This window comes from Enoplosus armatus, chromosome 18 (assembly GCF_043641665.1).
Source record: "Enoplosus armatus isolate fEnoArm2 chromosome 18, fEnoArm2.hap1, whole genome shotgun sequence".
In the NCBI taxonomy this organism is placed as follows: domain Eukaryota; kingdom Metazoa; phylum Chordata; class Actinopteri; order Centrarchiformes; family Enoplosidae; genus Enoplosus; species Enoplosus armatus.
In genome coordinates this window covers 8,358,656-8,382,654 of record NC_092197.1, presented here as the reverse complement: position 1 = coordinate 8,382,654, position 23,999 = coordinate 8,358,656, and the positions used below count along the sequence as shown (strand labels likewise).

Below are 23,999 nucleotides of genomic sequence, written 5' to 3'. Positions count from 1 at the left end.
TTAGTGTGAGAGGAGAGCTGCAAGTAGAAAACCTGGAGTGGCTGGGAGTGGAGTGATGACAGGAGGTGAAATTGTTGTCGCTTCACTCATTTACATGAGCGATAGTTCACCATACAAGCAACTTATTAGTCCTGGAAATGGCACACTTTGGCTCCTAACTGTCTATAACGGCACAAAAAGCAGAAATACCTACATTTAAAAGCACAGTTACTGTATATCTGACTGACTAGATTACTTCTTGTTTTGAACATATTCTGGAGTGTCAGCAAGTCTTTGGTCAGCAGAAATAAAAATGACCTTAACTAAATGGAAAAAATGACAGAAGTCTGGTTATGGGGTAATAATCAAAAGGAAGACTGGAAACCTGCCAGCAAGAAGTCACTTCTTGGAAAAAATGTCTTCAATAAGCTTCTTAGAAAAATTAAAGTACTAAGAAATATGAGGATTCAGATAAATGTTTCCTTGAACTAACAGATAGATTTTTTTGCTGAGGTTCTGCTTTCCATATTTACAGTGTTTTTCTTATTACAGCGTATGTGCAAATGGTGGTTTGGTGTAAATGGTGGACGAGGTTTTGTTGTTAGAGCTACTAACAGTGCTGTTTGTGTTAGCTGCTTACTTCTACCTGTAAATTAAAGATCTCAGGAGCTGCCTGCCTGTCTGTAACACTGTTGCCTCAACTTGGGCATCCGTGCTGCGCCAACATTGCTGGGCACTGACAGGCAGTGGCGAGCCCTTGAATTCTAAATTTGTACCGCACCTTAACTAGATGTTGATTTAGATTCAAGGGATTGAGTACCTGCGGCCCGATAACTAGCTGCCTTTTCACTCACCTCGGGCCAGCGAGCAGGCAGGCTTGATTTCATGCCCTGTCTTTCATGCCTTCCCTCATTCTAAGTCACTGTGGAAAAGAGCATCACCTACTTGCTTCAAGTTTAGATGCAACAGGAGGACTTGCATGGCGGCATTTGGTTGAAAGCAAGAGGGGGAAAAAAACAGAAGGGAAAACCCTGACAGGAGACAACGTCAAGACCAACTGTCTCCCTTGGTCCCTCGGGGTAGAGTAAACTGTTTGTGTCCAGGGTCGGGCGACGGAGTCATGATGGGGAAGGGGGAGGGAGGGGTCAGCGGTCCTATCAGAGTTAGTCTGAGAGGGAAAGGGGAGCTTCAAGGCTGGCTCAAGTTTCTCTCTCGACTCCACATGCACACACACACACACACACACACACACATATACACACACCTATTGTCCCGGCGTTTCCGCAACTGCAGATTGAGGCCTGACCATCCACAGGAAGGTAAACAAGCTCTTATCAGTGCTCTGCAGGGGCCTGCACTGTCCCCTGGCCTCTCACCCCTGCATACTACACATTACACACTCCATACACAACACACAAGCTTCCTGACCATCTCACCTCCCTCTCCTGAAGCCCTGAAATTCGATCAAAAAAAAATTGCTGATCAGCCTTGTCAGTTTAATGGCTTAAGACTTTTTCATGTGTGTGCCTGTGTGCCAAGTCCCGCGTCCAGTGTTTGCTGGAGAGGAACTGAGGATGCGATAGCGGGCCTGGAGACAGCCTGTCTTCACACTAGCTCTGTTTACACCTCTGGGAGCCATTCGTCCGTCGTCTCATCGTTGTCGGAAGCCAGCGGAACAACAAGTCCAACAGTGGCGTATGGAAGGTCTATGGCTCACTTCCTCCGTTGTTCACTCACTCGCTTTATGCCATGTCTGTTGCTCGTAATTAGCCATTCTCTATTATTTGATTTCAGCGTATGGATCGTGGTCCTTTGTAAGCAAAGCAGCAGCTGCAGCCATGAAAAATGCACCTTCATTTTTATGTTGATGCTCATATATACTCTCAGGTGATCTGTCATATTCCAGACACTGTCAGTGACTGGGTATAGTGCGTCTCTTCCATTCACTTATGTGGTTAGCCCCCCCCCCAATACACCGAAAGAGCACCAGCAAAACACAATTAATCATCTGAGTGTTAATTGGTGGATAGACAGACTAATTTAGCAAGTTTCATGCTAACTGCGAGCAACCACGGCAGATTGAAGCGCTTGAGATTCATTGCACAGTGGTTGCTCCCAATCATTCAGGATTAATGTAGCTTTGCACAACATATGCTTCGTGGAGAACCAACAGAGATTAGCTCGTTTTTCTTGACTGATTTTTGCCAGTAAATATTAATGCTTTCCGATACGAGGGCGGCATACTAATGAAGGCTCTGTTATTTTATTTTTTTGTATTTAAAGCAACTGAAGTCAAAGTTGCAAGCCATGATCCGCGTCTAAACGAAAGAGTCGACAAACCACCAAAGTGCAATAAGCAGGATCAAAGAAGATATCACTCCCAAATTGATTCACAACTATTTTAATACTTCCACACCAGACAACAAGCGAACATTGTTTTCTGATGCTATTAAAGTTTGTGACATCTGTAAAATAAGCATATTTTCTATTATAATCAGTTGGGAAACACCAAGATGAATATTTTAGTTCAAAGACTACAATTACATACGTAGAGACAACTCACAAAAAAGCTTACTGGGCCTCTAAGAGCATAAAGGTTTTCATAGAGAGATCTATGAGCTGGCTTTGAGTTTATGATTTCATTTTCACTGTTTAACTAATGGAAGTGTCTGGACTAGGAGTTGTTTGACAAGCGTAACTTTATTCCCTCCAGCGTCTGTGAAAAGATTATTAAGTATCCAGAGTTTGACTGTTGGATTTGTTGTAGTTACAGTATATGAGCAGATTAAAATAATCTGTCAGATGTCTCAAGGCTTTTTCTTTGAGTCACATATTCTGCTTTCTGACATATCACAGAAATATGGGCAAATGAAAAATCCAAGGTCCAAATCCAGCGAGGATTCTCTCATCAAACACACACACACACACACACACACATACATACAGTCAGACTTCAGAGAGAGATTTCAGCTTTCTAAATACAGATTGAGCGGTGTGGCACCTGAATCAACAGGAAAACTACCCACCCAGTGCTTGAATCAAGAGGTTTTGCTATTATACAACACTCATCTGCACATTGTAACATTGTACAGCACTGACCACGTTAGAAATCAAAGTATGTCTCTGCAGAAAGATAGTATGTTCCCGTCTTTAGTACAAAAGTGCATTAACATTCTCTAAAATGCTATTTTAGGGTTTGTTGGAATTTCCATTAGGTTAAGAGCAAAGGCTCTTCATTTGTTCAAAAACATGACATGAGGCATTTTAGAATATTTTGTTCATAGCTATTCTGCCAGGGACAGATTAAGGGGCTGATTCTGCCCTATGTGATGGTACCCTCATTAATTAAAGTGAAAAAAGTTTTAGAGAAATGAGGACATATTATGTAAAATACTCTCTTGTTTTGCCAGAGATCGGAAGCTCTCCCAGAAGTTTCTTTAACCCTACTGTGCACACCTTTGACTTAAGAGTCATAGGTGAGTCAGCTGACCCACCAAGAGTTTTCCCTCCAAATTCTGTCCTGATACACAGGTACATTTCCTGCGTTTGTGTAGACCCCAGGGTTGACCACCACCGGGCAGACAGACCTAGAGATAAGAGTACATAATGCCATGCCTTATCTGCGCAGACAGCAGGCATGTTGACATGAGGAGAAGTGGTCGCCATGCTGACGAGGCGTTTATCTTGCTCACTACTAATGAGCCATTCAGTGCTCATGCAACTGCATAATGAAAAGTATTGGGCCGGGGGGCGCAAAGACCTCATAGTCACACAGTGATGATGTTCAGTAGAAATTCGGGCAGGATACAACAAAGAGCCATATCTGAAATCTGTAATGACGAGCATTACAGATGACTAAACTCTTTCTGTACTTAAATTATTTAGAATCAGGCTTGACTAGGGACCTAGTTATGTAACATAGAAGTAAAGGCCAGACACTGTATACAGTATAAAAGTTTTTAGATTCTTACCCAAAAGTATATATTTTTTTGTTTTCTGCACACTGTTTAATGAAATTTACAGAAACCAGGGTCCTCTCATGGCAGGGACAGCCTAAAGTATGTTTCCGGTAATAGAAAGTGAAAAGAAAAATGGGGAGATAACACAAAAGACCTGCTGAGTGTGCTGCAGATTACTGCAGAGTCCTTCCAAGTAATAAAAAAATACTGAAACTGGAGATTGCAGGATTAACTATTTTTATCTGATTTTAACCTGTTTTTATTATTCAGAACAAATAACCGATAATTTCCCGGATTAACTTTCAAATTTAAAGCAGAAAGAGAACACTGACACAAATGCCCCCTTAGCATCATATATCATGCATATCGCCAGTCAAAACTTATATTAAATGCCATTCAATTGTCATTTTTTTCTTTTAGGATCCCACAATATTCATATGTTACATTTCATGCTAGAACCATCTTGATAAACAGTCAAGTGTTAGCTGGTGAAAATCATGTGGGAACAAACAGAAGAGAGGAACACAGCGTTGGTGAGGCTCTCTCACACTGCATTCTGCATTCAAACAGAGGAAAAGCAAGGCAGTCAGAAATGGATTGTTATTTGGGAGGGGCATAACATTGAAGGAGATTGAAATCGGTCTGCGGCAGCGACAAGTGGTCGCGTCTCCCTGCCACCCAGTCTGACTGCAGGCAGAGCTGGCTCACTACAGTAAAACAGGGGAAGTGGACTGTTTTGACTCTCAACGCCATTTTTAACATGACGTTTTTTCCTCTCTTTTTTTGGCTTATTCTAATACAGCATGCCTTCCGAGAAACCTTTGTCATCCCTTTCCATTTTCTTTTCTTTTTAAATTCCTGACACCCCATTTCTGTCAACCGACAAATGTGTTAGTGTAGATTATGTTTCTTTTTCTTTTATCTAATTACTCATAGTCTTTTACTTTCACTTTTTCTAACTTATAATTTAACTGGGTCTCCTTATCTCCCCGTCTTTATCTCTGTCTTGTCCTTTTTCCTATCTCTCTGTTATTTTAATCCCTTATTTACTTCTCTTTCAGTCGCATAAATTTGACCCCCCACTCCCTTACTGTCTCCATGAATCAGTCTTTATGAATTCTGTTATCTCTGTCTGTCTGTCTGGCTCTTTTTCCCTCTTTAAGGTTCATTTTCAGACAGCCCTCCCTCCTTCTCCAGCGGCTCGCTAATCACTTTTGTGCTTTTCCTTCAGCCCGTGGAGGGAGACTCTGGGGTAGGCAGAAATGCAGCAGGAGGTCTGGCAGTTAATATCATGATGCCTGGCTCCCACTGGGAAAGTTGTTGCAGCAGGGGGCATATTCAACACTGCTTCCCTGCCAGGAAATGCCGGGCACACAGTGGATAAAATCACTAAATACAAAGACTTCAGTCAGACGCATAGATAATTGTTAATGTGTCCAACTGCTGCAGTCGGCTTAAGTGGTAGCGGTTTGTGCTTGCCGTTATAAAGTGGTCTGGAAATAAACATTTGAAAATCTGCTCCTATGGAGGAGCTCCCATGTAATAAGCAGCTAAGTAGACAGAATCTGAGAACTTCTATTTCTTGAAGTCCTTTAGCTATGCTTTAGCTTATTTAGCAAAAATTGCAGGATTTAAAAGCCCTAAAAGGGACACTCCACCAGCTTTACACATTAAGATCAGTTTACTCATCATGGGGAGTATTAATTAGCCTGTGAAAACAGTTGCATAGTGACTTCTGTGTCTCTGGAGGAGCTTTGTCAAGTGTGACAAAATCACCCTGATGGTGTCGTCAGGGATGCCTCAGCTTGGACTTGGAGACTCCAAAATTACAAGCAGAAAGCCTGCGTTACAAACTGAGGTGGTGGGGTTTGTAAAACATGGGCATAGAAGATCTGATAAAAGACACTGTTGAGTTGCATTAGGGGAAATGTAGGCACTTTTGGAGCACTTTTTGGAGCTTGAACCGTAAAACAAACTAAAAATCTACTCTGTCCCCAAACTTTATGGATGAGGAATACTAAATCCCTACCAAATTAAATCAATTCATGAAATGCCTTTAAACAGCACAGTTGCCAGAAAGTGTTGCAACTGCCTACTAACACTGCACAAATAGACTGAAATAAACAACATTAAGAGTAAAGTCCAAACAAATAAATGAAAACAGGCAATACTGTTAGAAGCCTTGGAGAAAAGGAGCAGTAAGCCTTTAGCACATTTTATTAAAAAGGAAGGATTCAGCTGAGCAACATAGAGGGACAATGAATGATAATATTGCAAAGGCATCACCGCCTGTATGATCATGGCACAAACACATGACCCCAGTTAAATGACTAAAGGAATTTAAATGAATTGCTGCACCACAGGCGTTCAGAGATAAACCCATAGGCTGGACCATGTAAGGCCTTCAAAACAAACAGATACATTTTTTTAAACACAATTAACCTCACAGGGAGGCAGCGTAGTGCAACTAAGACCAGCGTGATGGCGTCTGTTCTATTGGAGCCTGACAGAAGCCTGTCCGGAGATTATGGATGAGCTGTAAACAAGAGCCAAACCGATGCCAACATATAGGGAATTTTAATGATCAAGGTGTTAGGCGAAAGCAAGGACGATCTTTTCTGGGTTTGAGAGAGATAAGCACGGGAAGATTTTATAAATAATCCAGCGCTGATGAAAACACCATCTCAGGACATAATTCATCTGTGCTTGTCAAATTTCAGGGTCAAATTAAGAGTTCTTTTGCCTGTGGTTTTAGACAGGCAGACAAGACTCAACTTAATCCATCATATACTATAGAGTCTTTAAATTTTGAATTGGTCAGATTGTTTGGGAGACAGTTTATCTAAGGTTGCCCAGTGGGAACATTTAAAATAACTAGTCTATAGCAATGGAAATATTATATTACTGACAAACTATTGCCAAGTAATGTGATAGTGTTGAAACACCAATTCCTCCATTAATCTGCCCGTCATCGTGTTGCATCTGTTGAAAAATGAATAAATGTATGACAAGAGAACACAGGCCAGGGGGGTGCTCTAAGGAAGAATTAAGTTTCCAGTTTCAGGAAATTAAGTGGATAAGTAGTATATGAGTCTCAGACTCAGACTTGGCAAGGTAATCATGTTATGTATCTATGATATATATACACAGTAAATCTGGCCATGTGAGTGTTTGGCTTACTTTAACTGTGAGCATAACAGCTGCTGTATATTCAGACCATGCCTCAGATCACAAAAGGACTTAATAGGCTTGACGTCGAGGAGCTGACAGGGGGTCAAACATATAAAAAGTTTCAATAAATCTAAAGCAATACTGAGCTCAGGTAAAACACAATATACCGCTGCCTGCAACTGGCCAAGAGTGCCGTGGGATTTGTTGCAGGCTGCGGGCTATTTTTGATTTACTTTTTCTATGTTTACTTCTTCTTTTGAGGAACTTTCACATCGTGTCTGCTCCCACAGAGACTTGCAGCTGGCGAGGATGCTATTAAACAAACAGACTGCAAATCACAGTGAATATATGGGTGCTGTTTTATTTTGCCGCACATTGTTCAGTCTGGGAATGTGCAAATGTGATTTTGTGTACTGTGTGTCACACCTGATGTTTGTGCTTCATTGGTTCAACAGCAGCACAGTACTAAGCCCAGGAGACAACGTCAGAGAAAACAGCAAATTAATTTGACAGTACTGGACTGTGTAAGGATGAATAAACAATGCCTGAGATAGAGGAACTCATACATGTCACATTAATGTTTTGATTAAGGCTTCAACATTCGGTAGACAGGGTCAGAGTACCCCTCCTGTCTGAGAACAGCGTCACAGCCCCAACTGGGCCTTCTCCTAAAGGTGTTGTAGCAGATGCAAAAATAAGACGAAGAGAAAAAGAAAATCCTTGGAACCTCTTTCAAGAAAGAAAAAAATGATAGCAAATTCAGGACTATGTGTCACAGAGGCAATTAAGGCTGAGCTAAACAGCTCCTTACAGACTCCACCAGCAGACAGCGAGACTGATCCCCTGCGGCGGAAGCTACATGAGGTCAACTCTCCGCAAGTCTGCCAGTTGGCCAAAAAAATACCTCTGTATCCCTGCCACCAGCACCCCTGCTGAGAGGGTGTTTAGCACTTGTGGCAATATTGTGATTTGTCATACAGTAGGTCAGCAACGAAGCCAGATTCAGCGAACAGGCTTGTTTTTCTGGCACATAATCTTAAAAGTGATATATGCTTGCCAGGGCCATTTTTGGCGTATTTAAAAAGCAAGTTGAAAATGCCTGTTTATTTCACAGATGTATCTTTGTAGACACAGAGTAAGGAAAAGGTTGTGTGGCCCTGAAGTGTTTCACCTCCAAGTGCAGCATTGAAACATGAATGCAGACAACCTTATTTTGCTGACAGTTCATGTTACATATCAGCTCGGTGCAATATGCTTTCATGTGTGGCATTTATTGTACTTAACATTCAACTATTAAAAAGAAGCTTGTAACAGAAAGTGTATATTGTTTTTTGGGGCGCAGTTCATATAGTAGACGTATAACCACCAGATTCATGGGTTGGTAAAACCATTTAATCTCTAGCAGATTTAAAACTACAAAAAAATGAAAAAAAATGTACTGTCTAACATAATGGACTTTTGATTTAGATCTTTATAAAATCAGATCAGAAGATTTGGAACATTATATTGTAGATATTTGCACAAAAAGGAAATCAAATAATAAACTATTTAGCACTGTCTTATTCATTGAAAACCATGTGGCCATGTGTCCAATCCAAATGCCAGCTTGCTGCAGGGAAGTGAGACCCAAACAACCCGAAGCAGCAGTGCAGAGTGTGAGGCTGTATTATGGCCTGAGGGCATGGGGAGGGTTTCAGATCCATTTGCCACCTTGTATGGATTACAGGTTTGAATTTGATATGGGCAGCCACAGGCAGCCAGAGGGCTGGGGTGTTAGAGGAGGCCAACAGCGGAGGATCACATAAAATCAATGAGCACCCCACATGTTTACTTGTTTCTTGTGCCTGGACTGTCTTTAAATAAAATATTCTTTATCACTAAAACCGGAAAAACTACACAATCGAATGCTTCCCAAGATGACACAGTGATTCAATAGCCTGAATACCATTTGGAGGTACATATGTTTGGACTAGTGTGTCATATTTATCTCCCTACTCAATTCAGATATTGTATTCTTTCTAACCTTTGAGTTGTGGTAAGGATAAACCATCATTCAAGCCAAAAGACTAGCACATAACCTCTCTACAGACCGGTTGTAAAATCCTGATTTAGCGTGCAAGAAAAAACACACCAGAGCAAACGACAATCTTTTATGTCTTGAGAATTAAATGATGTCAGGACACAGAAGAGGACAGGATTAATATCTGCCTTTGAACTTTAGGTTGACAGAACTATGCCCTGGAGGCTCAAAACCCACTAAATCCAGTGGCCTACGGTCTGTTTTCTAAGGTTATACCCTTTTCAACACATGCATGTTTTAGCAAAAAATCCAGTAACAAAAGCCTATCAGCCGGTACACTTACCAGAGGCTGTAACAGCGATGCACAGAAGCAGGGCAAAGCGCGCCACGTGACCCTCCATCTCTGTGAAGCTTAGGTTTGGGGAGTTGGTGGAGGCTGAGTAGACACTCGGGCAGTGGTTGAAGTGTCCTTGTCAAGTGGCAGAGCAGCAATGACTGTGGCAGCGGGAGAGCAGACAATTCCAGTCCATAAAGGTCAAAAGGTCAGGGAAAAGAATAAATGAGGAGATGCGAACGTTGATAAATATGCGACCAACTGTCAACCTCATGCATGTCACTCTCATATATTCTCTGATGCTGGCTGTAAGTATTGATGAGTATTATATACTCATCAATATATATATACTTATATATTTGATTAAATGCTAGTTCCGTGCAATAAAACAATTAAGATCACAAAGGGCATTGGTCATGTACACAATCCCCTCAACACTGACAGTGATGGAAAAGTTGCTTAAATGTCTTAAATTCCTTTCATTGGGATGACAGGATTTTCCTCCTGAGACAATCCCACAATATTTCTGCCCCTCTTCCTGGTGCACAATGAGGGTCTGAGCCCAGAGGTTATCTGGTGGTCACTAACTTCTGGCCGACTGTTTCAGGAAGCACTACGGCATCGCTTTCTTTAAATAAAACCACAATGCCGAGATCAGATAAGAGGGAGACTGCTCTTGTTATATGATTCATATAGAGGGAAAGGAAGAGCCTGTGTAAACTGTTTATGCACTTCCAAAGGAAAACAAAAAGTCACCGGACTTCTTTCTGTAAGAGAAAAACGTCCTTTCGAGTAACATGACTACTAAAAGTGTACTGAAATAAAAAAAAAAAAAGCTTGATTTGTGAACGAGGACTTGAGTCCACTAATAAACACTAATAACATAATAATAAATGGAACTAATGAGGCGAAATAGTAATCTGAAAGGTGAGGACCCCTAAGGATCCCCACAACATGTAGCACTTTGTACCGTTATTTGACCTCATGTCTCACGTTAGTCTGTAACAGACATGAAGCGGACCGTCCGAGGACTAAGTGAAGAGTGGCTGAGTTTCTGCCCTCCAGACTAGCAGGGAAATCTAACAGACCACACACCCCCGAGACGACATGAGCGTGAAAACAAAGTTATGAATGACAAAAACTTACTGTTTAGGTAGAGTGGCTTTCTTGAATAAGGTAGGCTTTATAATCCACAAGGAGAGGTTGTGGCTGAGTTCAGCGATGTAACGATGTCAGGACTTTCCTAACTTTTTGTGCTGCCGGGGCGGTGCAGCTTTACTTCAGTACCCCTCCCACCGGCCTTTTCTTTTTCTTTTTCTTTTTTTCTCTTTTCCAAGTCAGTGCTGCCCCAGTCAGCGTGTCTTATCTGGTCAATACACTCTTTTAAAACTACGTATAAAATCTCAACTCAGTCAGTGCTGTGATTTTATAGTAGCCTACTGAACACGCCTGTTATATTTAATACTAGGTCCCTGTAGCTATAGTATTTATCTTTAGGTGTATATGGTAGAATTATTTTTCTGTGACAGCCTGGCCTACAGTTGCTGAGCTCTCTCTGTCTTCAGCCTCCAGGTCTCAGGGTGATATTGCTAAAATAGTTCGACAATTTGGGAAATATGCTAATCCGCTTTCTTGATTGAGACCGCTCTAATTTTTGACTGTTGGCTAAGCTAACCTACAGCCAGAAGGCGGTTAGCTTTAACTTAAAGACTTCAAGCAAAAGGTGAAAGGAAAAATATCTAATTTGTCTATGCTAATCTGTACAAAAAGTGTAAAACGAGTGCAGTGTCTTCCTTGAGTCTTGTCATCACCATGAGGTTGCCAGGCAACCAGAGGAGACTGTAAAACCACAATTTGTCATTCTTATATTGTTTTTTTGTATGGATTGAGTAAAGGAGATATAAATGAATGAATGATGATAGGCTAGCATTTCCCCACTGCTTCCAGTCTTTATGCTAAGCTAAGCTAAACATCTCCTGACTGTAACAAATACTCATTAGCATACATATTTAACGGACAGACATGAAAGTGTCTTCTCATCTACCTCTTGACAAGAAAACATATAAGCATATTTCCTAAAATCTCAAACTATTCCTTTAAAGTGCCAAAGCAATGTTGTCCCACAGCGGACAGTGATGTATTCAAGCCTTATCTGGTCTAAGACATGGTTAGATTAAAAAAGGAGAAATCAAATGTCAGACATTTGATATTGATAGAATGATGATGATGATGATGATGATGATGACGAAAATAATAATTTCTCTTGTTTTCCCTGAATATATATTCTCATGTGGCAAATTGTAGTTGTACGTCCCACAGTGGACTAACATTAGGGTATTTAGACAAAGGATGGATGAAACAACCAAGGTTTCACCACAAAGGAGATGAATTTTGTGGAAATGAGTCATACCAGTTTAATTCAACAGAACAGAACACCACCTATATTAGTAATATCCTAACATTGTTGTCACAAATGTTTTGTTAGATTCATTTTAATTATAGGCTCAGTATGATGGAATTTTACATGTAAAGTACAGTTGTAGTTTGGCTACAGTTAACACAAAGAAAACAATATTTCAGTTATATACTTTTAATTAAAATTCCACACAGCGTTTCCACAGGTTGTTTCTTTCCATTCTGTATGTGTATCCTTATTATCTGTAAGTGTGTGTGATGTGTTCCCTTCTGTTTGAACGTGGCTTGCTGTTGTTCTTTGGTTAGAATGTGATTGTTACCTGTCTTACCACATAAATACACTGACATTGCAAAGCAGACCCCCTACAGAGAACACAATTGTATGTACATGTTCACAGAGCCATTGCCAGCTTTCCACCTGCACAGCACGCGCGACACATCTGCAACACAGCACAGTGCAACACGGGTCTGTCTTTGTCGTGTTGCAAAATTAAATGACAACAGTACTGACAGTGATGAGAACAGAAAGCTCAGTGAGTATGTTGTAATTATCGTCTCATCCTGTCACCTCTTATATTGCAGTCTCACAACAAGGTTCAGACATTCCTCTCATCAATATATCTCCAGGTCGATTTCTAATCATGTCCCCTGAGCTAATTCCATGGTTTCATGATGCGTCACTGTGAGAGAAACATGCTTGAACACATATGTTTTCACATATACTAAAATATAACCAGTGATGTAGAAGTGAGTTTTTGTATGCCTCGGGAGGCAATTCCAGTGTAATTACAGTGCTATTATGGAAATTATTCAGCTATTATCAGTTAAAGGTCAGTGCTACATTTTATGGTCTATACTGTAGGAAACTGATGCATAATTGAAAGATATTAGCAAGTGCATTTTAGTGAAAAGTATTTACCTGTTTTCAATTCGCAGGTGCTATTCTTTGGTAATTAAAGTGTAGTTTGTCCACACGCAAACCTCCAATTGCTCAAATGTCTGAATTTGTGCTTTAGACACAACATGAATATTTAAACCACTTCATTACAATTTTTCTTACTTTTCACTAGTCATGCGCAGGCAATTGATGCATACTAAATATGACATATCAGCTGGACATGTTGTATGCCAGTGGAAGGAGGCCTGATTCTTATTTTAGTGAAATTTGTGTGCGGATTCAACTTAAAATGGACCCATAAATTAGACTAAGCGTTAAACCCATTGGATTTTACAATGACCCATTAATAACAGCACATATAAGTCTACAACAGTTATTTAAAAAAAGACTCTTCATACTCACACAGGTGTTTTTATTTATTCTGATTAGAGCTCTGCATTGGTTGAAGTCAGGTGGAACTACAGTGTGCAGGGAATTAAGTGAGATTACCAAGGCTGTGTTTGAAATCACTTCTAATGTACTATATAAAACTCTAAATTTACCCTATTGGGAGTGGTGAAACAGTGACCGAGGGAGTGACTTGTCACAGTTCTAACAAATGGTGTAAATGTGTAAGTTTGACAACTGCAACAGGAGAGTGAACGGACATTTTTGACTTGTCGCAGTAGGAAGGGCACAGGTGAAACAAATTTGATTAAAAATGGATCAAGCTCAGTCTGTACACACTCACACAGTCCTGAGAGGAGGTCCAATCAACCAAAATGAGTGAAGACACCTGTGTGGGTGTGGCGTCGGTGTATGGGCTGACAGTTAAATGTCAGAGCCACACACAATTACAAAATAGATTTGCGTATTTACTGTGAACTCACTGGTTGTTGCTAGTGGTATGTCTTGTGTTTCATATCATATTTTGTATCTGCATATTAAAAAATACATATATTTTGGTCTTTATTATTTGTTAATTAGTTTATCGTAATAAAACCTAAACATGGAGGAACAGCATTTGTCTTTGGCTGCTGCACCACCAGTACTTTGTGAGGAAAAATGGACTGGAGCAACGAGTAGACACAACATCCTTTCTGTACTGAGCAGACTCGGAGGAGTCATCTTTCCGTCAAATCAACTCTCCACACAAAGTCCATTGGCAGAGCAGAGGAGAACAGAAAAACAGACATGTAGGCTTGACTTGGACGATGATTCAAAAGCATTTAGAACAATTACACAATTGCTGCAGCAAACTAAATTTCACATACAAACAAGTCTGTTTGGCTCCGTGTGTGTCACGTGATATACCTATTAACAGCAACACTGGTACACAACAGGAGAGCAGAAACAAGCCCGATCCTCTTCCATTCACTCTTCAGTGAGAAAAGCCAGTCAAGCTATTTTCAGTTAAATTTGTTCCTGATCTTGATATTAAAACAAAATAATAAAAAGTTGAGAGTTTGAAGTGAAGCGCATCTCCTTTCCTATATGTGGAATTGGTTATTCAGGAACATACTGTACCTGCACATCACAGGAACAACATACAGTTGCAGGACAAAGATTGTTTACTAGAAATTTAATGCAGGCAAGTTGCCAATATTGTAAATACACGTCTTCAAGGTGACAGTATAGGCCTGCAAATTTAATAATGTGAAACTAGTGTGATGGCTCTGATTTGGAATCTTTATTGGCGTTATCAACCAGGACAGGTGTGACCTGACAAGCTGATAAATATTTCTTATGAACAGAAATGTTAGAATGTCTCCACCCACTGTAAATTAAGCATTAATAACCCACTAAGCAGCAAACAGCTTAATGTAAATCTTAGCTAATAATGCACGTGCACAATATGCTATCAAAAGAATATATATGCCTCAATAATTTTGAAGTGAGTTTAATGTGCACTTGAACTGTAGACACACAACAGGCCTAATCTAGTTAATCCACGATTGCAGACCACAAGTGCTTAATGACTAACTAGGCTAATCGACGTGTCAAAGTGTAAAAAATCCCACAGTGCATTAACAACAGTGGTACACAGAGCCTTGTTTTCTGAGACTAGTTGATATTCTGCTCATTGACTCTGTGAACTCGCCTTGACCTCATTCCTTCAGGCAGCACGAACAAAGAAATGCACAAGGGATACTACACTAAGTAGAGACGATTTTGCTCGACTTGTACTCTTTGTTACTTAAATGATTGCAATCCTTCAGCAGTTGGCATGACTTGGATTTAGTTGCTGAGGCATATGTCACTGTTGGCATTCATATAAGGTACTCCATCACATCTGAGGCTGGCCAAAGGACACTTCTACAGTAGCACTCTCCTTCAACGGCTTTCCTTTTTTATTGGAGCCTTCCCCCAACACTCCACCCCCGCCCATGAGTAGTGTTTCAATAACAGGAAACAATCGGCCATCGTCTTTCATCACGGGTTGACGTTGGTTCCCGCACGGTGCCACTGGGTCTCTGTGGTGCCAGCCAGCCAGTCCGCCACAGAACATAGCAGAGGAGAGAGAGAGAGAGAATAAAGTGTATGCGCCGGCTTACTCGTTTCCTTATCGTCCTCCAAGGGGGATCTGACGCATGGCCTTGCACCGGTAATATCCGAGACTGATACTAGATTAACAGAAGCCCGCCAGCCTTACAAAGTCATAGAATGTACATCTACAATCCCATAAGGCAGCTAATTGACAGGGCCTTCATTATAGGGATAGACGTCTCGCAAAATCATACCTCACTTTTGAATATTATTCAGGGGGTTTTGCTGGAAGTGCAGTTGGGATTCAGTTAAGTAAGTGGTCCTGGATAATTTTACACTGGAGCCACAAAGCCGCATGTAATTGTCTTGGACAGTCTAAAGAGAGGGTTATTTTCTGAGCATAGCTAGCCATGTTTGAATCTGTGAATGTCCTCGTATCACCCTTGGATGAATAACTGCCTGGTAGCACCACATGTTTTTTTAGGAGATACTGCATGACCAGGTTACATTCAGTCCACCAGACTCTTTTCAGAATTCATGAGCTACTCATGTATTTGATTTCTGGGCTATTAGCCTTTTTTATTTTAGAAAAGTCATCTGACAGCAAAAATAAACGTATCATGTATGCATGTCTATAATATGCATGTATCCATACAGTATGCATGCATACAGTATGTCTGTAACTGACAAGCTTTCATATTTTTTTTTGATTTTTCATCTGATTCACTGTTGTATTACAAGCCTAATTGAAAAATTACCCTTTTTTTCTTTTTTTCCTTGCAATTATGTCAGACTCTGTAGCTACAGTAAGTGCACACAATTTAAATTTTAAGGTTCATCATGTATCTGCCTTGGTGGAAGCCTTACACAGAAGGTTACATTTGCAAATGTGCAATTTGCTTATTAACCCACTTCTATGGTGATGACCATAGAAGTGGGTTAATAAGCACCATTAGTTCTGCAGGTAGGGAGAAAATATATTATTTTGTTGACACGTACCTACAGCTGAAGATTGAATAAATGCTCCTCACATGATTGGATGCAGGCTTTTGTCCATGTGGTCGATTATTCCTTCACCAAAATGAATGCGCTGATCATCTACTATTATTTCCTTTATTGTAGGTCTTTGCATTGCTACTTTATTTGAGGAGAGATGACAATTTTATTTCAAATAGAAAATGGTGTGTAGCCCAGTGCTGTCTGCCTCGCTACCACAGGAGGTCAGATTTTCAAATCCAACACACAGGGCCTTTAAGTAAATTGTCACGCTCAAATGTTCTGTACTTGGCAGTTCAAGAGGTCATCTTCAAATGTAATTCACAATAGACTCCACACACAGTTTCCCCTCTCCCCCACATTCACAGACGTGTCTCTGTCTTTCTCTCTCTGCTGTACGTGATAAATACCACTGCCACCTCCTTTCTTCCCCTTTGTTTTGTACCTTTATGAAGTATGAGCAGCATTCCAAGCATTCAAGCAGCATCCTCGATGACTTTATGAAAGTGCTTACAGACGCCTTTTCTTGATTGACTTTCCGATGGACACATCCTGTCCCCCCTCAGAAGCCGCTTTCCTCTTCCTCATCCCTACGGCGCAGAGTCATGATCAGAGTTCTCCGTGGAGGGTAGTCCGGATACCTGTTGCAGTGTTTTCTTGGCCAGCTGGATGTGTGTGTGTGTGTGTGTGTGTGTGTGTGTGAGGAAGGTGAGAGGTAAAGGAAGACCTGTTGGTCATCACGGGCTCAAAGGAAAAGTTATAATAACAGGAGTGAACTATGGCTGCAGCAGCATGTCCTGTATCCTGTTGTGTCTACATGCTCCAGCACCTTGACCATGTTTTCTGAATAGAAAAGCGTTTCCTTTTTCAACTTTGTAGCGTTGTCAAAGTCCCTTGTTTATGTGTGTGTATGTGGTTGTCCTAGATTACTCACAATGTCACAATATCTGTGTACTATTGAATAGAAGTACTGTAGATTGCATGTCATTGGAAAGTGCATCTTTTCAATATTCAAAAACAGTCACCACTAATAAACTAATATAAAATATATGTTTTTCCTCATACTTTAATTTTCTTTTCTTTTTTTTTTTTTACATATATCACTTTATAGACACCCATGTAACACGTGTATATCTTGATGAAAAAACTAGATAGTTTCTGTGCTTTAAATATAGTTGTAAATGTATGAAGTCCATGGTGGTTGGAAAAAGTAATTAAAAAGTTCTGTCAGGGTACATGTATGCAGAGTTTCACCCGTTTGTGCACAGTAGGTGATCTCTGCCATTGTTCAATATCATGGATTTCCAGATGCTACTTTAAGCAGATTTGTGATCTTAAAACTGTAGATTCCTATTTCTGGAGTAGGAGTAGAGTTAAGGCATCTTTGGCCTTCAGTTTCTTTTAACCACGATGAGTGGGAGGGGTATTATTTCTGTTGCTGTTAATTTTTTGTTTTGTTCTTATGAAATTGATACTGAGAAAATAAAAAATAAAACAACAACAACCAGACACAAGTCATCTAGTTGTTTTACTACAGTGCATCAATAGCCTTGGAGACTTGGTTGAAGACCTCATCCACTGGCAACTCGGAGTCAACCTAGGCAAAGCAAGATGACACCATGTGTGAGAATTTATGTCGGACTCACACACACACATTCACATCTAGTTTTTTGATTCACAGCAGTCGTACGCACCTTCCTGACAATGCCACGGCTCTCATAAAAGGCAATGACTGGCTCAGTTGCTTTGTAATACAAATCCAGGCGCTTCTTGATGGTCTCCTCGTTGTCATCAGAACGGCCGCTGGTCTCACCGCGCTTCAAAAGCCTCTTGACCATGGTCTCACCTTTTGCATCAACGTACAGCAGCAGGCAGGGTTTGCCGATCTGGGATCAAAGACAAGTTTGTTCATTTAAGGTTTTTCCAGTGTTGCAGGGATGAATTATAGACCAACATCTCGTGCCCTCGCCTACCTTCTTCTCAAACTCCTCGCCCTGCTTCACCTCACGGGGGTAGCCATCAATAAGGAAGCCCTTGGAGACATCAGCCTTGGCGATCATGGCATCCTTAATCATGTCTAGGACTGTGTCCTGAAAGCAAACTCAAGGTATTATGATCAACCTTCACAATGATATGGCACTTCTGGCAGAAAATACACTCAGTTGCCAGTTTATTATGCTGACAGGTGTTTCTCTTATTTTGTCCTCCCCATAAATATCAATGAGGGTTGGCTAAATAACAAAAACGCCTCTCTGTATAATGTCATACAGTTCAACAGCTTCACAAGCTACATTATAGCCTTCATGAAAGTAGGATTTATTGCAGGACTGCTGTATTAGACTGCATACGTTTTAGCTACAGTGTAGGTGTACCTAATAAAGTGGCACCTGAGGAAGCATTTTAAGAACTTAGCTACATATTTTATCTTATCTGTGCACACATTTTGTTTGGTATTGCACAAGTATGTAAAGACAGTGATCCTTGCTTATAAGTACAAGTTGCACAAGATATAAATACCTTTTTGAAAATTATTATTATAGGTAACACTATCTTACCAGGGGCACAAGCTCTCCCTTCTGCATGATGGCCTGGAGCTGCTTGCCCCTCTCAGAGCCAGAAGCCACCTCAGCACGGAGCAGATCCCCAGATGACAGGTGGGTGTAGCCATACTTTGCAACTACCTTCTCACACTGGGTGCCCTTTCCAGAGCCAGGCCCACCTGAAAAAGAAAAAAGCGTCAGTATACCATGAGGGGGATAGCTGTTAGTGGTTAAATGTGTTGTGTGGTGTAAAATGAGACAAACTGAGTGTACTCACCCACAACGAAGATGATCTTGGCGTCCTTAATTTTGTCTGAAATGAGCATGTGCAAAAGAGGTTATGAGTCCATGTGTGTGATATGGTAAAGCTTTCTTCTGATCCAGAAAAATAAATAGATAAACAAAAGTTAAGGTCACTAGCAAAGGATTTTTGTAACAAACCATCTCGACAAAGGCATTCAGTGGAATCAGCAGTACACGTATTTCCCATTTTTTCTAGTTGCAGGGCACAGTGTCGCCTGGTCCACTAGGCTGCTTTGACTGAGCTTGCTTTGCCGTAGGTTTGTGCTATTACTCAAACAGTGTTGCCATGGCAACTGTTGTCACCTAATAATATTATGTAGCCAGGTATAACTGTTCACAGGGAATATACAGGAAAAGTCAAGAGTGATAAATCCTACAAATGTGGAAAAAAAATGAAGAGAAAACACATTTGGACTTGTTCTTAACTACATTGTATGGTAATGCGTGCAACTATATCATACAATAACTATATTATTATTATTATTATACAGTGTTCTGTTGTTAATTAAATGTAATATATCACAATAATCTATTTTTCAATAAAAAAAGGAATACCATATCAAAACACAGTGCATCCAAATGTAAAATGTAAGACCTACACTGTATTCTTAAAAATCACCAGAAGAGGGCAGTAGAGTCCAAGAAAACACAACAAGTCTTCCTCTGCCTTATTTTACCTCCATAACATTAATAATGAAAATACAAATGAACATTTTCCACATCATTAATCAATTTTACATGATAAAATATTTACCTGCCATTGTGTTGCGTTTGATGAGTGTTTTCTTTCAACTAAAAGATAGGAAAAGACACAGAAAAGTAAATAAGTTCACTGCAGCAGATATTTTGACCAAGTCCAATAGAATTTGAGTGGGTTACACTTTATTTAGAGAGTCCATCGTTGTGCGGTAAACTAACAATCTGTATTTGGTGAAAAGCAGATAATAAGTGTTACATTACAGGGGTTCATTTTAAAGCATGGGTCAGAAAAGACAAGTGACACTTTGAGCATTTGATAGTTAATCGAATATTAACTTTGGACTCTCCAAATAAATTGCTTCCTCTTGTAAATCCCGAAGTCCTAACAGTTACTTATTTATAATGTTGAAGCAGCATAATCAAGGTCATACTATAATTCCCCAAAGGCATTTCCTTTAATTGATACGTAACATAATATTCTTTATTTATAGTGAATATTGTAAAATACTGAATATAATGTAACATTATCTGCTGTTAAGAAACCCACTTCTTTGGTAGTAGCCTGCTCTTTGTAGACTGGATACCCTTGAATTCCAGACTCACTTCCTCCTCACAAACACATAAAAACCATCTGTAGAAGAAGCTGTACTGGTAATAGAATTAGTATTGCTGGTAATAATATTGTCTGTGTTGACATATGCGTCTCTCTAAATATTTCAAGGTTGAGTAATTGGAGCATTTTTCTGTAATGTATATACTGAAGAATCAATTTTCAGTGTTTGTATTAATAAAGACATTGCAATGTAGCCGCACTCAAGAGCATTACAACACTAAGTAGCTATTACAATATGTCTCATCACTGATAAAATGTTAGTATTACATTTAACAGTGTTTGGTTGCACCCCTCAACAGCAAATTAACTCTCTTGCGATAGACCAGACAGTAGAAGCTTTTGACTGTAGCAAGTGGGATTATTTTATGCTGCAAATTCAGAATAAGACCACAATAATTCAAGTCCCTCAAAGTTTGATTGAGACAGGAAATGCCTATTGTTCTGTATTAACAGTACTGAATATATCTAAAGATGACAACAGCTGCATGGTTTCCTGTTTACGCTTCTCCTTTAGACCGAAGAATGAGGAAGGAGGCCGGGGGGGTCATTGGTGCTGGCATGTGTAAAAAGATATCTTCAACGAGCTGCTTGCCTGTGTCACATGTCTCAGATTGAAAAAGGGTGCGTTTGAAAGAACTGACTTTAAATAACTTTAAGATTTGGCTCAACATGTGTCGCCTCTATGCCTAAATAACCACCTTGTTTTGCATCTGCTTTGACTATATGGAAGTTCTCAGTTTTGCATGTATTTTAATTACATTTGATATATTCAATACAGCTACGTCCGATTCATGTTTGGAATGAATTAGGAGTCAGAAAGCCACCTTTTGCCACCTGTAAATGTGCAGTATATGGATTATATACTATCTGTATCTATTATTCTGTTACAGTGACATTCGCCTTCCCATACACTTATGCATTCTCCAGTTTGGCGATTGTATTTGCTTGTCACCTGGTTATTTACATCACACACATGTGCACACTGTGGTCATCAAGTAACCAGAGAAGTTGCTGGTCTGAGTTTAGTGAAACCACATTTTTGACAAAGGGCAAAGGTCTGATTTCTTAGGTTACATGGTGAGGTCCAAGCTTGGATTTATGTGTCCTGGCATAGTCAGCAGGGAGATACATACTGTACACAAAACATCATAATTGCAAATATCTTTATAGGTACAGTGTTGAATATCTTGAGTATAATCATGGAATTTTAATCTACACAGACAATAAAAAAGAATAAATTAAATTAGGATGAGATAAATATGAGATATATTGTCTTTCTGTGAAGACTTAGCCCTACTTTACAAGATATATGAATGGGGCAGTGACATTAGATTAGATTTGACTTGGATTTGACCTTGTGACAATGTGGCTGTTTGCTCACTGGCACATACCTGCTATTCCAACAAATACTATAATAATATAATCTGTCACTATAGTGCCAGCTTGATAAGTAAGCTTTAAGGAATGTAGAGTATTAGAAAGGTGATATTAGCTGTAGCTACACTGCAGCAGAGAGAGAAAAACATATAATTTTACTACACTGTACATGGTCCAAATGATCGATGTTTATATTTCTGGAGCTAACACGTGGTGTCTGGTTCATCATAAAGATACACTACAGAATATACACCAAAGCTGCAAATGCTACCAGCTTGTTCACTGATTCTCACATGCAGCGCTCCTCAGTACTGGTGGTGCTGCTTCTCAGGTGTCCAGTTTTATGTCAGTGGCCATTAGCCCTGTGGTCTGTGTAAATGTCACTTGGAGGCTGGCGTCTGAGTCAGCACCAAGTCGGTTTGGGAATCCCTCTCTGGCCTATTATGGTGCCATCGTCTGAGTCCCCTGCTTCTTTGGCATGTCAGACATGGTTCTGGTTGTAATACAGTGCTAACAACATTACATGGCTCTCGGTGTGGGAATTGCGCTCAATACTGCGTGGAATTATGGAACAGAAACCTGCTATGCAGTGAAGTATTACATGGCTTTGCTGCTGTGTGATTGTGCTACATTTCCCAACAGAGGCTGTATCAGTGCTGGAGATGTGGCAAGGTGTTTGAACTGAACTTTATTATATTGTCGACAAATGTTGAACTAGGATTGAATCCATATTGTTTCCCTTAAAATGCACAAATCTCTGAAAACTACATGAATAAAGTAATGTAGTAACCATGCAACTGAGTGCGTTGTTAATGCAGAATGTAAGAGTACTTCAGAGAACCTGATTTTTGTAATTCTATCCTTGAATTGAAATATAGAGTTACTAGACTCAACGCAACCCCCACCGTTGTGTTAGTCCATCTCATCTGTCCCGCCCTCATGTCTTATTACTGTTTTTTAACATTCAGCCCAGCTATAAAAAGACTCGGTCAGTCTGCAGCTGTTAAGGGATAGTGTGTCAACCATTCTCAAAAAGCACATGGGGACGAAGCTTTCACTGACTAGCACTCGAAGCAACAGGAGTGAAGACAAAGTACTGAGCACATGATCTATTAGAGCATTCTCTCTGTGGACTGTGGTTACTAAGGCACACTGCAAATTAATTGAGCGTACTGTCCCTTTAAGGGAGAACAGGGGACCCTTTGACGTCAGTGCAGTGGGAGATATTCCGTGATGTTTGTGAAGGGATGGAGCGAGATCATTTCAGTGTTAGTGTTAGCCGCTGTGGAACATGTTTGTATTCTAAATTACAAGCTTTAATGTGCACCTTCTACTCACAAGAATCAATAGTACTCAGCCCCTAATCAGTTGTTAATGACCATTACAGGGGCTAGAGGCATGGCAGTGGAATTAACAGGCTAGAGCAGCTTGTATGAAAATGCCCTTTAATGGGTGAAGGTGGAGGACAATGTTACCATGCCTTTAGAGTTAAGGCAAACCATCTGCTATGAAATGTCAGAGCAAATGTCTGGAGTAAAAAATAAGAATCAATGATGGTAATACATATTTTCTTTTAGCAAAATAATGATGACATCCATTGACTGCCATCACTGTGAGTGACACACAAGAGCTACATGCCTTTGCAATTTGCAGAAATGCCTGATCTCCTGACAATGTCAACCATTTTAAACAGTGTGACTCACCAAAGTGTCTCAAGAAACCAAATGACAGTTTACCTTTACAGTCTTATTCTCATTCTCCATCCCATCAAACAGCCCTGCCCACTCTGCCTGCCCACACTCTTTCTCTCTGACATCTCTCTATTAGTCAGTCCCTCTGACAGAGTTACACCCGGTCCCTGTCATTTCATGCTTCTTCTTCTTCTATGGAGCCTTTGTCCTCTGTACTGACCTCTCTTTCGCGCTGTGCTCTAGATCCCAGTGCAAGGGGCTGCCGTCCCTGGATCCCCGTGTGTGTGTCTGCACAGTTCCTGCTGCACGGCAGCCCTCCCTCCCCCATGCTATGCCTTTTTATAGCTCAGCTGAGCCTGCTCAGCCTGCGTTGCATTCTGGGTAAGAGGCAGGAAGAACGGACAAGGAGAGTGAGGGAGGGAGAAAAAGGATGACGGACAGGAGGAGGCAGGGGTGAAATTAGAGGCACAGGGAGAGGAGGGGAGGGCTGTGGCAGAATGCACGACTGGCTGCTCATGACTCACTGCAGCCTTCTTAT

The 23,999-nt window shown here is 40.5% G+C and overlaps 2 protein-coding genes across 3 annotated transcripts in view; both read right to left on the bottom strand.

Annotated features, from left to right (window-relative positions):
- eng (endoglin) overlaps window positions 1–10,651 on the bottom strand; it is a 34,472-nt gene extending 23,821 nt beyond the window's left edge. The window contains exons 1-2 of the mRNA XM_070924980.1: window positions 10,610–10,651; window positions 9,473–9,624 (exon numbers count right to left, since the gene is read on the bottom strand). Coding sequence (XP_070781081.1) covers window positions 9,473–9,530 — 58 coding nt within the window. The 5' untranslated portion in view covers window positions 9,531–9,624; window positions 10,610–10,651. The remainder of the gene's footprint in view (window positions 1–9,472; window positions 9,625–10,609) is intronic.
- Window positions 10,652–17,747: 7,096 nt separating this feature from the next.
- On the bottom strand, window positions 17,748–23,768 carry ak1 (adenylate kinase 1). 2 transcript variants are annotated; one of them, XM_070924622.1, is made up of 7 exons: window positions 23,682–23,768; window positions 19,836–19,873; window positions 19,056–19,091; window positions 18,794–18,957; window positions 18,212–18,328; window positions 17,933–18,124; window positions 17,748–17,835 (listed from the first exon to the last, which is right to left on the bottom strand). In XM_070924622.1, exons 2-7 carry the CDS (start codon window positions 19,840–19,842, stop codon window positions 17,770–17,772), a joined length of 582 nt encoding a protein of 193 aa, XP_070780723.1. In that variant the 5' UTR covers window positions 19,843–19,873; window positions 23,682–23,768; the 3' UTR covers window positions 17,748–17,769. The 2 variants fall into 2 exon arrangements, with proteins under 2 accessions (XP_070780723.1, XP_070780722.1); XM_070924621.1 differs by lacking the exons at window positions 19,836–19,873; window positions 23,682–23,768 and adding an exon at window positions 19,220–19,268.
- Window positions 23,769–23,999: the final 231 nt, after the last annotated feature.

Coding starts and splice junctions, on each gene's coding strand:
- ak1 (XM_070924621.1), bottom strand. CDS start 19,268: ATGGGAAATACGTGTACTGCTGATTCCACTGAATGCCTTTGTCGAGAT. Junction 18,329..18,793: donor AGGGAGAGCTTGTGCCCCTG/GTAAGATAGTGT, acceptor GTTTGCTTTCAG/GACACAGTCCTAGACATGAT. Junction 17,836..17,932: donor GCCGTGGCATTGTCAGGAAG/GTGCGTACGACT, acceptor TGCTTTGCCTAG/GTTGACTCCGAGTTGCCAGT.